Raw genomic sequence first — 16,649 nt, forward strand, 5'->3', positions numbered from 1 at the left:
TTAACTACAAAATTGTCTGTAGGAAGTCTCAAATCTCCACACAGAAGAACATTAAGCTTTGATACGTCTAAAATGAACCAACCTGACAGCATTGTGGATGAAGGTGAATTGTGTTTCGGGAGACAAAATGACCCATTTACAAATGTGACTGCTTCATTACCCCAAAAATTTGCAACACTGCCAAGGAAGAAAAATCCATTTGAAGAAAGCAGTGAAACATGGGACAGCAGCATGAATTTATTTTCAAAACCAATTGAAATAAGAAAAGAAAAGAAAAGAGAGAAAAGGGAGAAAGTTAGCCTGTTCGAAAGAGTGACTGGAAAAAAAGATAGCAGAAGATCTGATAAACTTAACAATGGGGGATCTGATAGCCCTTGTGACTTGAAATCACCTAATGCGTTTAGTGAAAATCGCCAGGACTATTTTGATTATGAGTCAACCAATCCATTTACAGCAAAATTCAGGGCTTCAAATATAATGCCATCTTCAAGGTAAGCTTAATATGGGGGAAGTTCTACTATTTGGGAAAATCTTGTACTTGAAATATCAAATATTTCTTTTAAATACTAGAATATTTTCCAGTCATTTTATTTTATTTGAAAAGCATTTTTATTTCTATAATTATAGAGCCAGGCAATGTGGCATATATTTTTGGAACTGAACTTTTTTATCTGAAGAAGATAAAAGACTCTTATTCTCTATCCTGGTCTACTTCCACTTATGTGAGCCAGAAACTCACCAAAACTTAGAGAGAAAACAACGTGGCTTGTGATGAGACATGGCGAGAGTAAATTGCCAGTGGGTATTAGTTCAAGCCAGAAATTTCAGTGATATGTTTCTAGGGATTCGTTCATGGGCTATCTGGAAAGGACCAACAGCAGCCCATGTGCTGTTCTTTAAGAAATACCAGCTTCAGTATTAATGGCTTTCCTAATAGATGTTAATTATCTTTATTAAATGGCTATTTAGAAGTGGTTTTTGAGAATGCTTGTTATTGGAATTCAGTGACCCTCATGGGTTTTGTAGGTACACCCAAGGGATCTATATGATGATTTGTAGTCAGAAATAATCACTCATGAGAAAGATTGGATTTTCCAGTTTTGAGTTTTCAGTTATATGTGTAATGGTGCTTTTCTTATTCCTTAGTATATCTAAATTTATATCTGTCTATCTAAATTTAAATCTATGTATAAATTTATATCTACATATATAGATATAAATGTAGGTATGCTAAGGAATAAATTTAAATATGGTTATGGATTTTACAGAAGTAAATGATAAAATAGCTGATTAAGGAAACCTCAAGCAAAGAAAAGGTAAATTTATTCACATCTTGAGTGTAGTTGGCCCCGCATATTTGCAGGTTCTGCATTTTTGGATTCAATCAACCATGGATTGAAAATATTTTAAAAAATAAATAAGAAATAATATAGTAATTAAAAAATAATGCAGATTTTAAAAACGGTACAGTGTAACAACTATTTACATAGATCTACATTGTATTAGGTATTATAAGTAATCTAGAGATAATTTTAAAAATATGGGAGTTGGTGTATATGTGCAAATACTGTATGTACCATTTTGTATAGGGGACTTGAATGTCCCTGGATTTTGGTATCCTCCAAGTGCTGGAACCAATCTCTCTCAGATACTGAGAGATGACGTAATTATCTTGGAATTATCTTCTATTACGTATTTACCACGTAATAGAAGATTTTCTTCAAGACAATAATATAGAGTGTACAGATCTGAATGGGAATACTGGCTTAGAAGTGCTATGACCTCCACAAAACTCAGTGTCTCCATCTTTGAAACAAGGAAATAATCCCACTTGATAGGATTCAGTGAGGATAAATGATATTATATGTAAAGTACATAATACAAAGCCAGGCCCCAAATAGGGAATCCATAAATGGTGACTACAATTATGTTTGATGTGTTGTCATGTTATATTTTACTAAAATCAGTGCTTGGTTTTGTCCCACTAGAAACAGCAAATAGAGTATTAACAATCAATCACACTTTTAGGCTGTGCCCTCTCACCTCTCTTATGTATCTTCCATGATATTTTAACAACTTGCATTTAAAGTTTTCAAAGTGAACTGTACTTTTTTGTTTTCTTTTGCCTATAAATGGATATTTGCTGTGGTTTAAAAGAGTATTCAGTTCTGTTTATAGACCATACTCCAGAAAAATAACATTTTTATCATATGATACCAGTATTTTATTGAGTTGATAGTTTTGATATGCCATTCAAAAATATTTTGGTATTTTACATACTGTACTTCACATATTACATTAAATCTTATATGGGTAAATAGAAATATATTTGCTTCTTTCCGCCTTTACTCAACTTTTTTTACAGAAGGTTGTTGGAAACAACTGTCCAAGATAACTTGGATATTGGGCAATTTAACTAATTTTAGAGTCAAAGAAAAGCAAGAAAATGGGAAATGGTAGGAAAATAATGTTTTTACATTATGGGCGCATATGAAAAAAAAAAGCTTATTGAGTATTCTTAAATCTTTAATTGCCCTGTATTTGAGCTGTTTGTGTGGGCTCTTACGGGTTTTAGAAGTGCGTGTGGCATTTTGACACATCTAGGCTTTGTCTTCAGTTACTTTATTATTGGCTGTTTCTGTCAAAATTAGAGCTGTTTTATGATGTATAAAATGATTGCAAATATGTAAAAAAAATAGTTTCGCTTTATGACTTTCTCTTCTTCATATTTATGAGATACCAGATATGAGGACAGAACATTTGTAGATTCCTAGGAAGTTATTCTTTTTGCATCACAAACCATCCGTGTGGTAAATGTAAAACATTTGCAGTAAAGGGGTGGTTCTAGTTAATCTTATAAAAAAGAAGAATTGAATATAAATAGACCCAAGAAGAATGTGCAGTTCACACTTTTGGCAAGCAGCTTTATCTTGAGTGGAATTTGGGAGGATATTGCCCAGGTAGCATTGTCTTTATGTAACAGTATATTTCTATTTTTCCTCCCAGTATCAACCCTCAGCTATCTGGGACATTTTAAATTTCACACATTAACATCCTAACCAAATGCACTTTTGGAGCTAGGGACTCACATCAGTAAGACACGTGCTGTGAATTTTTTTCAGGAGTGCTCAATAGACTTATTTACAGTTTCCTGGACCCTTGTGGCCAGTGTTTGTGAGAATGCTGAACAAGGTTAAGGGTAAAATATGTAGCTATGGAACTGCATTTTCTTCTTGGTGAGTGAACTGGCTCACTTGCAGGTACCTAGGAACCATATTGTTACCCTCTGGTTGAATAATGTATATGATTAAAACTGGAAAATTTTCTTTATGCCCCAAATTTTAAAATGTACTAAGGCACACTTTTTTTAGAAGTTAGACTTTTTATTCCTTAGTGTTAAGTAAAATCCACCTGAAGAAAGCACTTTGGAAACCACAAAAAATACCACATTTTGATTCTGTCCTTGGAATAGGTCCCATAGTTTTACGTAAAACTGATAGAGGAAATTAGGCATTATCTTGGATTACTTCAGCAAAGAGCAGGGCTCTTTGAAACACTTTTCCCCAAAGTTACTAATTTGCAGTCTCTTACATGCCCCTATTTCTTTGAAGCGTTTCCTGTTCTTGTAGGGAGGAGTAGTTGTTCCCTCTGCTGCAGCATTTTCTTACGTAAGTCTTGTCTTCTGTGGGAATGGCATTGTTCACTAATAGCTTAGTCTCACTTTTCTTACCCATTACCGTGAAGAGGTTGAGAGCAGGGTCTGCATTTCATTCCTCTTTTTGCCCTTAGTCTCCAGTATGATGCTTGGTAGGTAGCATTAGATATTTTGAATAAACGCAAACAGTATAGCAGACCAGTTTCCTAATGCACACAGTATAGCAGAACAGTTTCCTGAAATGCCACTCTCATTCCGTTAGCCTCCTGCTTTCAGCCCTGCTGGCCTGGGCTGTGAAGATCTTTCTAATAGACTGAAAACAGATCCATAAAGCCAGATGTATGCGTTTTTATGTACAACTAAACATTGTTAAAAATGTAAAGTTTTAAAGGATTACTAAAATTTAATATTCAGTCTAAATAGCACATGTCTGGAGTCTATTAAGAACTGTGTGTTAGGGTAGGTTGTCAGCTGTAATAACCACAGGTATCAGTGGCTTATCACAGCAGAAGTTTATTGCTCACTCTTGTCACAAAGCAGTTCACTGGGATGGTGATAGGAAAAGTGAGTGCTTTGCTCTGTGCATTCATCTGGCTCTGCACAATCTCTCAGGAAGCAGGCTTCTTTCTTCTTGTGATGCCACCATTTAACACATGGCCTCCAAGATCCTTGCAGCAGGGGAGGAGAGAGAGGATCAAAGGAGAGTCATTTCTGTGTGCTAGGCCTAGTGCAGTATGCGTTACTTCCACATACGTCCCATTGGCCAGAGCTCACCCATGCCCCAACCTCACTGCGACCTGTGACGAACTGTGACTTAGCTGTATACCTAGAAGGAAGCTGAATTGGGTTTAGTGAGCTTACAATATTGTGTGTACCATTGATGCCAAATCAGCTTGCTACTAAGAAGTCGGGATGCTGTCCAACACTGGCATGCTGCAAAACTCCTACGACACATATACAGTAAGTAGAGTTGGAATTCTTGTAATCTTCAGGAGAATGTTTTCTCAGTTTATTATTGGTACTAAGTTGTTTGTATGTTAAAATTGCTACTCGTCTTGCTTTTGAATTGTAAGTCACAGGTTGTTTAGCATCATCAGTAACAACTATTTTTTTTCATGATTTATCAAATAAATTGTCAACTAATTTATCATATGGTTTATCCCACAATTTGCAAAGTAATCCTTTTTTTATCAGCATTATATCATTTGCCAAAAATAAATATGCCTGATTGTTTGTTATACTATTTTAAATTTGTTCACAACAAATTATCTTCTAATATATTATAAATAATATAACAAATACTAAATTATAAATAATGTTATCACCAGGCTATTTTTTCACTTAAAAGTAGAAATGATGGGTGTGTGTCTTCACCAAGCCAAATTTGTTCATTTCTTTTCTTTTCTTTTTTTTAGCTAGGACATAGCAAATTCTGGCTTATTTAAGAGTTCATGGAAGAGATGTATACCACTTTCAGGTCTGGCCCATGGAATGTCCTCTTAACACTATCCTCCATTTTGCCTCTTCCTCCATATCCTGGACCAGGGATTCGCAAACTAAGCTTGGAGGCCAAATCTGGCTTACTACCAGTTTTTGTAAAGTTTTGTTTGAGCACAGCCACTTTATGGTCATTATTGTGTACAGTGGTAGCATTGAGTAGTTGTGACAGAGACCATATGGCCCACAAAGCAAAAAATATTTATTGTTTGGGCTTTACAGAAATACTTTGCTGACCCCTGCAGTAGCTGAATGGAGAGGATCTTTGAGATGGGCAGAGCTGTAAGTCGGAGCAGCCTGGGTCTCTGCATGCAAGTGGAAGGCCCACCTGACCAGGAATAGCCAAGTGGCCCTTGTCCAAATGATAAATTCACAGGATATAAGTTACTGAGATTTATGTATGTATTTAGTACAGCACTTAGCATTATTTATCCTACTGAGGAGGGCACATGAGCTGTGGTACCTTTTGTTGTGTTTAAGAAAACCCTAGTCAAAAAAGTTTAAGAACCACTGATTTGCAACACCAAATCCAAACTCCTCTTTCTAACTTTCTAAGGCTTACTGTATTTTAGGCTTTTCTTAACCTTTCAAGTTTTCTTTTAGTATTCCTCACCAACCTGTTCTAGGTAAGTTAATTTCCTTACTGCACGTCTCTACACTGAGGTCCTTGTAAGCCATGCCGTCTTCATTCCCGGGCTCAATTGTGGGGTGCACTCTCAGCTTATCTCTGAGTGTTCTTTTTTGAGTAACAACCTCGTGTTTCCCTTTGGATTTCTGCTGATACAGAAGAAGTAATTACTATACAATGTTTATTGTGCCTAGGTCTTATATTAAGCTGTGTAAGCGTCTTAACAGTTGTGCAGAATCTTCTTTCTTGGGTGCACCACAGCACCTAGATTTGTGCATGACCTCAGTGCTGATCATCAAGGGCTCCTGGAGATTTTTTTTTTTAAGCTGCCATTTGTTGGGCCTCCCCTCTGACTGAATTAGAATCTTGAGTGAGTGGGCCCTGAAATGAAAATCAGCATTTTAATAACTGCCCATTGACTATCAGGTTTAAAAATTGCTGATCTATATTATATCACCTACAGTGGTGCCCCAATCTATGGGGATACATTCCAAGACCTCCAGTGGATTCCTGAAACCAGGCACAGTTCCGAACCCTATATATCCTATGCTTTCTTTTCTATACCTGTATACCTATGATAAAGTTTAATTCATAAATTAGGCACAGTAAGAGAGTAACAATAATAATGAAATAGAACAATTACAACAATATGCCAGCATCACTCCTCTTGCACACGGGGGCCATTATTAAGTAAAATAAGGGCTACTCAAACACAAGCACTGTAATACTGCAATAGTCGACCTGATAGACGAGATGGCTACTAAGTAACTAATGGGCAGGCAGTGTAGACAGTGTGGATACACTAAACAAAGGGACTGAACAAAGGGATGATTCACATCCCAGGCAGGACAGAATCGGATGGGCTACCACTTCATTAGGCTACTCAGAAGGACATGCAATTTAAAACTTAGGAATTATTTCTGGAATTTTCCATTTAATATTTTTGGACCGTGGTGGGTAACTGAAACCATGGAAAGCAAAACCACAGATAAGGGGGTGGGACTACTGTATTTCCTAAGCTTTCAGTAAGTATTCTTTGTGAATGGAGATCAGGAATTGTGCTGGCAAATGCGTACTTATAAATTAGACAACTTAGTCATATTAGCTTTGCTTGCAGGTCCCTAAGGTAGAGGGTACAGTAAGGAAGTTAGCTTGGCTAAAACAGAGATGTGGTGGAAAGGAGTAAAAGATATGGCTGAATAGGTTAAACACACACACACACACCCACACCCTAAATTATAGTGAACATTGAAGACCAGGCAGAAAAGTCTATTAAATATTTATGGCATCTATGGATGAATTGTTTCTCAGGATTGAGGTAAAACCTGAGAGTCAATAGTGATGAATGACACTTAAAAATATGCTTCTATTTGTATACTACCCATGGTAAATTGAGGAGAAATTCCACGATGTGTATTCTTTGAAGAAGGTGTAAGTTCCTTGAAAAAGTTCAGGATCACAGAAGTCCATCTACTGAAGGGAATTCTGCTTGAGAGTAAGATTTTCTCTCTGTTTGAGAGAAAATTGCTTATGTATGTCTTATTCTGAAATTTTTTAAAAAAAAAATATAAGCCTGCTACTCTGTGTGATGAGTTTCTGTTGTTTAATGTTAGAGGGGCAGCTGTTCTGAGAGTAGTAATTTAATGGAAGTTATTTTTACCAGAGAATTTTGTTTGGGGACCGTCCTTCTATTTGTGACTCATACAGAGAACATGCTTTCACTCCATTATTTTCTGCTCTACTATAGTAGTTGTGAATGCCATATAGCAAATTCTTAGCTACTCTGGGATAACTAAGTGGTATGTTCTATAATATTATTTCTAGTATTAATTGATTTTACAAAAGCACGTATTTCCATTTTTAATGTTTGGTGGAAGAGCCTGCCTACTTTTTAGCAGATGATCTCATGCCAAATAGTTATTTTTTAGGATGGTACAGAAATAGTATCTAAGATCCAGACTTGTAATGGCAGTGTGCCTTTCACTTTTGAGGTCAGGTCTACCTGATTCTCCCCCCTCTTCCTTCTTTCCTTCCTTAATGAGTCAATTCCTGTCTGTGTTTGTGTCATACCTTCCTTAGGAGGTACAAAAAATTGGTTACCTAGAATGTGTATTTAAATGTGTTTGTAATTTTCACAAATCACCATAAGCTTGTAAGCATGTGGCCATTTATATGAAATTGTATAACATGTTCATTAAAAGTCAAAGACTGTTTACTGGAGAATTTACATTTTGATTTTTTAAAAGTATAGTAAATAAATGATCCTAAAGAAAGAGCCTATTGATAGTTTTTAAACCTTCATTTTTATAATGTCCCAATGGACTTTTTTTTTCCTGAATGAGTTTAAATTTCAGTCGTTGGCATCATAAACCTTAATATGCAAAGGATTTTTTACTAGCAATATTTGTTTTTTGTTCATATTTGTCTAATATTAAAGATAATTTGCTTATTATTCATGGTAGGCTATAAATCTTTTACACACCTGAAAATTTGTGCCTTCATTTGTGAGACAGAAGACAAAAACTTTTGAGATGATTTTTAGACCCATTAATCCATTAGTGCCCAGAGATTTACAGAATGTGTCCAATGAAACAATGACTGAACACGAAATATGCAGTGTGATTAGTTCCCTTAACACTAACTAGAACTTTTATGTTTAACTCCCCAGATACTACTTGAAACTTTTTTTACCCTTTGTCATCCTAATACTCATTATAATGGCCCTCATTAATTGGTGCATCTCCCAATGGGTTAATTTGCAGATACCAGCCATGCCATCCTTGTGCTAACTCACTAATGCAAATTGATATTTATAGTCTTCAAAATTGAAAACAAAAAAAGCTCTGTAACAAAAAAGACAAACTTTGCTGTTTTTGTTTTTGTTTTTGTTTTTCCCTTGAGAGAGATTGAGATATAGCAAGATTCTGAGAGAAAAGAAAACAAGCCAAAAAAATTCACAAAAACTACTGTAGGCTAATAAACTGATGTGAAAATTTCTCAATTTACAGCACTTGACAGGTGCTAAAAGAAAAGCATCTTTAATTTTAATGTGTTGTTAGGACCTCTTTAGAGAGACTGTACAAGTTATTAACAAGGTCCTCTGAGACAGGAGACGGGTAATTAACAAGACCTATGGAGATATAGTTTAGGTAATTAACGAGCTCTTAGGCACTGGACACAGGATAACACATAGCGAGTCCAATAGTTAAAGAGAACACGTTGTTATGATATGATCAAATATAAGATACAGCATGTAAGCCCTCTTGAGGTTTCTGATAGGAAAGTATTCAGATTGTGTTCCGGTGACCCCAGTGCACTGATTTTTGTAAATCAGTATGTAAGGTTTTTGGTTTAACTTTTAAGGTAGCATTTGAGAGAATTATTTTTAATTGCTGTTACATGTAGATTAATACTCTTTGCTAATTGCCATTAATGAACGTGTGTATTTTGAGAAAAATGCATTGGAAACACATCAGTTGTATGATTCTAATTTGTCTTAAACATTTATTTTCAGTTTAGTTTTTCACCTGTGGCCTGCTGGTTAAAATTGCCTATTGCAAATTAACCTTGCTTTCCTTGTCTCCTTTAAAGCAGTCAGGATCTAGGCCAGCGAGGAGACGCGGCCCTGGCACCAGTTTGGTTTTTACATGTTATGTCCAGGTTCCTCCAGTCACGCCCCTATGCTACCTTCAAGTCTGAGATTTTATATTCCCACCTTCAAATATTTGGTCCAGTTATTTCCTGTGTAAATCTGAAATTGCTGAAGTACGAATCTTGAGTTTTGGCTCAGAAAATTCCCACATTCAGCAAACATTTGTTAAGAACATGTTATACTCTAAAGGTTAAGAATATAAAGAAGGCCCTTGCGAGGCTCCTGATTCATTCACTTACCTGCTGTCTCAATAGTGCTACTGTAGCCCATCAGGATGATTTTTTTCTGAATTTCAGCTCTGCAAATCAAATGATATTTTCATTATTATTTTTGGAATATTTGCTGTATATAAGGAAATCATATTGTTGAGATATAAATCCTGCTCTGTGTGCTTGTAGAAAAAGGTGTGTAAATATTAGGGCTGAATTTCATATTAAGGGTTGGACATTGTATAGACACTGGGGAACCATGAAAATGTTGATTTGTAATATGATTGAATTACTGTCTTCTATCATGAAGTAGCTGTTGAGGACAGAGGATGGAAAAGGGAAGAAGGACTTGAGACAGGGAAACTAGTTAAGAAGTTACTATAATTGTTTTAGTGAGAGTTGATGGAGGTCGTTTGACAGGAGGGAAAAGAAGGGAACATCTTTGAGAAATATTTACCCATTATGGGACTTACCCATTCTGCTTTTGGATAGGGGACAATACGGGGACTAGTAAGGGAGAAGAGACAATAAAAACTATTCCAATGATATGTCTTCAGCTGGTGTCTTAAGTTTAATGAAATGCAGCATTTAAAAATCCATTTAATTTAGTACAACAATGTCAGGTCTATAGTCTTTGAATCAAACTTGGGATTGTAGTCTTGATAGAAAGGTTTGCATTTTTTCTTTTTTTTTTTAACAAGGTGCTATATTGTTTATTTTGGATTTTTTTTTTTTTTTTTTTTTTTTAGAGACTAGGAATTAGGTGTTTTGAATTGTTTGAGACTAGCAAGTTAGCATGAAAACAGTAGCAGGTTTTGAAAGTTTGTTTTTCAACACTGAAACACTTTGGCTTCTTTGAACACAAGAGTGGAAATTTCAGTAACTGGTTGTGGATATATGCATTTAAAGTGTTTCTTTCCCCTTAGCATTGAAATTACTAAATATATTTCTCTCTGGTGGTTTTGGCTTGACCAAAGGGTTGTCTCCATTGGACGCTTTTTGTTAGTTTCTCGCTAAGATGATAACTTCTGTTTCTTACATAATTAGCCTTCACTTCTGTGGACACTACTTTTCCAGGCTTCTATGCTTAGAACATTTCCAGTTGGGCCACTATGATGACGTCATCTATGATTACTTTTTTCCCGTGACAATAATGCTTTAACTTTTGAAATACAGGTAGCGTTCCTGTATATTTAATTTATGGTGGTGCTGTTACCTTGTAGCGGAGGTGTTTTAAATAGCTGCCGGTGATACAAATTAATTATGAAGTGATTTTTCTTACATGCATGTAACTGGTTTCTAAGACTATTAGGGTCCAGACGTTTGACATTTGTCTCTTTGAACTTATATTTTAAGGATTAATTCTTCCTCTTTGATATGATGTATTAAATATATTGCTATATAATAAATACTTATAATATTAAAATGTTATTATTATGTATTTAATATATTATACACCAAATAAAATGTTTTTATGTATTTTATATATTTAAGCTTAGAAAGCTTGGATGAAAGTACTGATACCACTTTAAAAGCAATTAGGTGAATCAGCTTGGCCTTCTTAGAGTATACCTTAATTCAAATTGCTATTAAGAAAAATATGTTTAACAAATGTTGTGTGTAAAGCTCTGCTAGGGTTGGGGAGGTATGGGGGATGACAGTCCTAGCCACACCAGCTATGGAGAGGGATGTGTAAGAAATAACCTATAATCAAAGCAGAATAAACTGTATTAAACAGAAGTACATGGAGTTTACTGTGGAAAGGTGGACAAAAGAGCAGTTCAGTCTACTGGAAATTGGGAAGTGCTTCTTCAAAGGGGAGAACTTTGGGCTTGATCTTGACCATGGAACATCATTTTGTAAGTTGGGGCATGAGTAGATAGACAACTCTGTTTTAGTAAATGGCAGTAAAGCTCTTTTTGAAAATTATTAGATAAGTTTTGAAGGGATAATTTATAAAAAGTGACTAAATACTATTATATCGTTAGCTGTTTATTAACAGCTTAGTAATTTTACCATTTCTTTTTCTAGTTGGAGTCATGGAGCTATATTCTATGTCATTCCCTGACTGGTAGGTTCCTGGGGAAGTATGTTTGCTACTTTAGGCTACCAAGGAGCCAATTAGTGAGTGCGCTGCAACAGCTCTGCATTAAGGATAATGAACTCTTTGTTGCGGAGCCCCGTATGGGAATGGGGGTGTTCCAGTTAATCACATATTTTATTTACTAGAGGTTTACAATGCATTTGTTTTGTAGAGACTTTTTATCTTCAAAGAAGTTAAATGCTCCAAATAATTAAAAATGAAAATCATACTGAACATAATTTAATCTTTGACTCTGAAAGTACATTTGATTCACTTCTTTCAGTGAAAGGCTTTACAGTACAACATGAAAACACTGAGATACTAATAATAGGATATTCTGAAGGCAGTATAGGATAAGTATTAAGAGTTCAGATTTAGGAGTCAGGTCTGCGTTTGAGTCTCTCTTAGCCGTGTGGCCTTACTTAACCTTTCTACACCTCATTTTTCCAGCTGTAAAATGGAGATAATAACCTTGGTGTAGGACAGATTAAATAATGACTTGTACAAAAAGTGCTGTGGGTAGTGTTTGACACACGGTGCATCCAGAAACGATAGCCCTTGCTATGATCTTAATATACAGCATCTACAGAATACTTAACAATCGCTTTAAATAAATTAGGTGGAATTTTTTTCCAAGTAATAATATCTTCTCATTTAAAAAAAAAACTTAAATAAAAGTAGAATTTAGAAGCCTCTGGTTTTCACCAACTGATAAAGGACATACATTTGGCAGGAAGCAATAAACTTGATAGTTTTTCTAGTATCTTTCAAGACATATGTTCAGCAATAATCTTTGATGAGATAAAACTAAAACCACATTGAAATTAAGTAAAAGTTTTCTCTGTATTAAGTAGGAAATTCATAAGGCAACGCTATTATAGTAAATATTGATATAAATAAAGTCTTATGTTCAGAAATTCTTTCATGGCCCTAATAAGGATATCGCAGGGTAGATACCTAAGCTGTGGCTTTCCATTAAGGCATGGTGACAATTTCCTAAACTCAGATGGCTGAGCTCAAATTAAATTGTTAAAGAAGGCAGTTCAGACTGTGATAGTAGGAAAGATAAAGGCTGCTTATTGAAAACTCCTCAGAATATTTCAGTGCCCTTTGGGAAAAGGGCAGTTGCCTTAGGAAATTCACACGGGCACTAATGTCTCTTCCAACGAAGATTTGGAGGTTGGCTCTTTTATTTCTATGTCAATGCAGGTGCCCTCTTTTCTCTGTTTTTCATCAGAAGTACAAGATTCTACTCTAGTAGCCTCTGAATTCAAGGTTCTTTAATATATCAGAAATAATATTCGTTGTATTTTTAATGTTTTGTCATCCTGGTTTTAAAAAATACATCTTTTTCACTTAAGAGAAAAAAATACATAACCAAAAGTTGAATGTTAAATATTGTTAGACTGTCATCACATCATTTTATGGAATAATATCTCTTGTACTTACAGAGGTGGGTAAGATCTTATAATGTCAACTCTTTGTGCCTTCCATCTTTACACTACTAGACAGTATATATTAGAGTGACATTCTAAGATTCAGATGTTTATTTTTGAATTTGATACAAGGGATGGAAATTTTTTCTCTTTCTTGATTATATGTATTATTGCTGTTCTTTCTCTGTGAGGATTATGTTGATACTCTGATACAAAGGATGCACAAAGCAAAGTCTCTGTCTTTAAAAGTATAAGCAGGTAGATATAGAATGTGTAATTAATTGTCCTAGTTGTAAATAACTGTCCTGGGTGGTACAGTTGGTAAGTGCTGATAGAGATAAAAATTATAGATTAGGTGGGTAAGATTAGGCAGTCTAGGCATTACAGAAAAGGTAGAACTAAGAGTCTCGAAGGATGGCTCTGTGAAGACAGAGAGGAAAAGATAAATGAAAAAAGGTAGAGAGGTAAAAATGAATGTGTGAAGTGGTTCTCGGGGACCCAGCCTGCCTAAAACAATTAAAGGTTGGAAGTGGTAGTGGAAATATGACCTTATTAGTATGAATTTAGCATACCAGAATGAAGAATTTACATCTGATTCTATAGAATGTATGAAGAGTTTTCCATATATGACTGATGTGATGAAAATACTGTTTTAGGAAAACTCAGAGAACCGTGCCATTGCTGTTACATACGTAATAATGCCAGAATCGGAAGAGGTGCACACAAACTCAGAAAAACTACATTTCCAAGTGTGATTTTAGATTCCGAACAAAAAGTTTTTGTGGTGAAACATTTTAATGATATAACTTACAGAAATGGGACAACAGTGAAATTATTGTGGCATAAGAAATTTGCAGATATTAATGTGTATTAGAGGTACACTCTTTAAATCAGTGGGTACCTGTTTTAATTGTTCTTTGAATAGTTTCTTTTTTTCTTCATGCAGAAACATTTTAAAAAGCTGACTGAAAGTTGTATAGTATAATGTACAATTTATAAGAAGATCATTGTATTCAGCTGTTGGGGGATGGCCCTGGAAATTGTGTTTTACACAAAACAATATATTCTTTTCTGGCAAAAATTTTATAATTTAATAGCCCCACTGAAACAAACTCTAGACTGCCAAGAATGTTTTACGGCTTCTCAACTTGGGTTGCAGAGTGGTGGAAATCCCCCAGTCACACCAGCAGTTGCTTCTAAGAAGCAAGTGTAGGAGCCTGTGGCTTGTGTCACCCAACGGTGCGGCCCCTGGAAGGCTGGCTGCCTTGATGTCCCTTCTTGAAGGCTCTGCAGTCATGGCTGGGGCTAGGAACGTGGGTGCTTACTGGCCAGGGCCTTCGTTGCAGGCTGTTCTTAAACACCTGAGACCTTCATGGTAACCAGAGGACACCATGACTTCTCCAGAACATAGCTTTGTCATAGGCCCACACAGAGCCAGCTTGGGGTGCTTTTGGCCAGGGTGTTGTGGGCCTTCTGGCTTTTTTCACCTGCTTCACAGGGACCTAGGGATACCTTGCTTGCACCCTCATGGAAGAGTCACATCTCTCCAGATTATCCTTATACTCTCTCCTTGCAGGAAAAGCTTGATCAAGGCTTTTCCTAACTGGCACAGACTCTGCCAGTCTATGTTATCAAGACAGACCCAGTGCTGGGTTTGGCTTGCGGGTGCCTTGCTCTCGGCACTCCTGCTCACTGTTTTGCTGCTAAAATGAACAGGACTTGATTACACACACACACACACACACACACACACACACACACACGATGATGACTAATGGATACGTAGCAGGTGGCGGGCAAGGTTCTACTCAGGGTAACAGGCCAAACACAACACAGTTTCCCAAAGTGATACATTTCCTAAAGATCTAGGGAGAAAATACTCATTTTATATCAAGAGACACATGATTATATTAGTAAAATGCAAAACTTCATCTGAGTTTTTAACTTGAGATGTCAAATTTTATGCTTGTTGTTGGATTTATTCTTATGTATTAGGGATATTTTAAAAAAAAAAAAGGGTGAGAAGCTTAGTTTTAAAGGAATGGAGAACTTTTGGAATCCATAGGCCTTATGTTGAAATTTGTGGGTTGTTTGACTGTCTTTGAAATAATTATTTCTATTCTTTTTTTTTTTTTTTGAGGCAGAGTCTCACTCTGTTGCCTAGGCTGGAGTGCAGTGGCGTGATCTCAGCTCACTGCAGCCTCCGTCTCCCAGGTTCAGGCAGTCCTCCTGCCTAAACCTCCCGAGTAGCTGGGATTATAGGCACATGCCACCACATCCAGCTAAGTTTTGTATTTTTTAGTAGAGACGGAGTTTCACCATGTTGACCAGGCTGGTCTCGAACTCTTGACCTCAAGTGATCCACCTGCCTCCTCCCAGAGTGCTGAAATTGCAGGCATAAACCACTATTTCTGTTCTTTATCAGGAGAAATGTGTAAGTTAGACTTGATTGACTATTATATCCTTGACAAACCAAGCCTTAATTTCATAGACATCTTTAAATCCTCAAGTTCTAGGAGTTTCACCAACAACATATTCATCATTATTCATTATGGAAAAGCAGCTAGGTCTGAATTTGCTGTCCATGATCTTTGGTGTCACTGACCACAATTTTTAACTGTCTTGCCTCTGAGAGCTCATAAAAGATACCCCATGAGAATATTAATAAGTAAATTACTGTTAATCCCCATAGACATTTATGTATTAGGTTCTGTTTTGTCATCCAGGTTTTGGTGTACATGCCCAGTCCCAGGAGACAGAATGTAGTCCTTTCATCTATAATATCATTAATTTGATTTGGTACTGAGTTTTTTGCTTTTTTCTAAAAAGAAAGAAAAAAAATTTAGTTTTTTCTTGCCTCTTAAGCCTTATTTGCATGTATAATAAACATAATTGGAATGTGCTAAAGATTCCAGTGAAATCTCTCTAGTGGAATCTCTTTGAGCACTTCATTTTTTTAGAGCTTTGGAAAGAGGATTGTTAAAGAACATTAAAAAAAAAAAAAAAACCCTTCAATATGTAACCTCTGTGGAATAAATGTTTTCAGGATTTACCAGAAAAATCTATTAATCTGTATTGTGTCAGATACCTATCCTGGTAGACCTAGTTGGCATACTGGATAAACTGGCTGATTGAATTGATTCTATTGGAGGTCCACCAATTTGAAAATGTGCTTTAATTCCTCTTGACTTAAATATGAGAATAATTCTTTCTATCTCAAAAAGAACTGAAAAACACTCCACTAATGTATCATCAGGTATAGATACAAATAATCTTTCTTATTCAGGAACATTATTTCTTCCACTCTTTGGGGACTTGGGATCTTGTTGGTGGAACTTACATTGCCCTACCATTGATTTACTCAGTCAACTCACCCCAGTTTTTACACATTTTTGTTAATTACTGGTTATTAATGTATTCAGCATACTTTTGTTAGGAATCTTTCATGCTGGCACTGTGTCAGATGCTAGGAATGAAAAGAGGAATGAA

At 35.8% G+C, this 16,649-nt stretch overlaps 1 protein-coding gene across 2 annotated transcripts in view; it reads left to right on the top strand.

The window, feature by feature from the left end:
- The window catches only part of RAB11FIP2 (RAB11 family interacting protein 2), a 42,269-nt gene that overhangs the window by 7,522 nt on the left and 18,098 nt on the right, over nt 1–16,649 (top strand). Inside the window, exons 3-4 of one of the 2 annotated variants that reach the window (XM_033181561.1) lie at nt 23–491; nt 5,375–5,434. In XM_033181561.1, the coding sequence (XP_033037452.1) occupies nt 23–491; nt 5,375–5,434 (529 nt within the window). The remainder of the gene's footprint in view (nt 1–22; nt 492–5,374; nt 5,435–16,649) is intronic. The other variant, XM_033181564.1, reaches the window with a different exon arrangement.

The sequence above is a fragment of the Trachypithecus francoisi genome, unplaced genomic scaffold (assembly GCF_009764315.1).
Source record: "Trachypithecus francoisi isolate TF-2019V2 unplaced genomic scaffold, Tfra_2.0 Contig01579, whole genome shotgun sequence".
NCBI classification, from domain to species: domain Eukaryota; kingdom Metazoa; phylum Chordata; class Mammalia; order Primates; family Cercopithecidae; genus Trachypithecus; species Trachypithecus francoisi.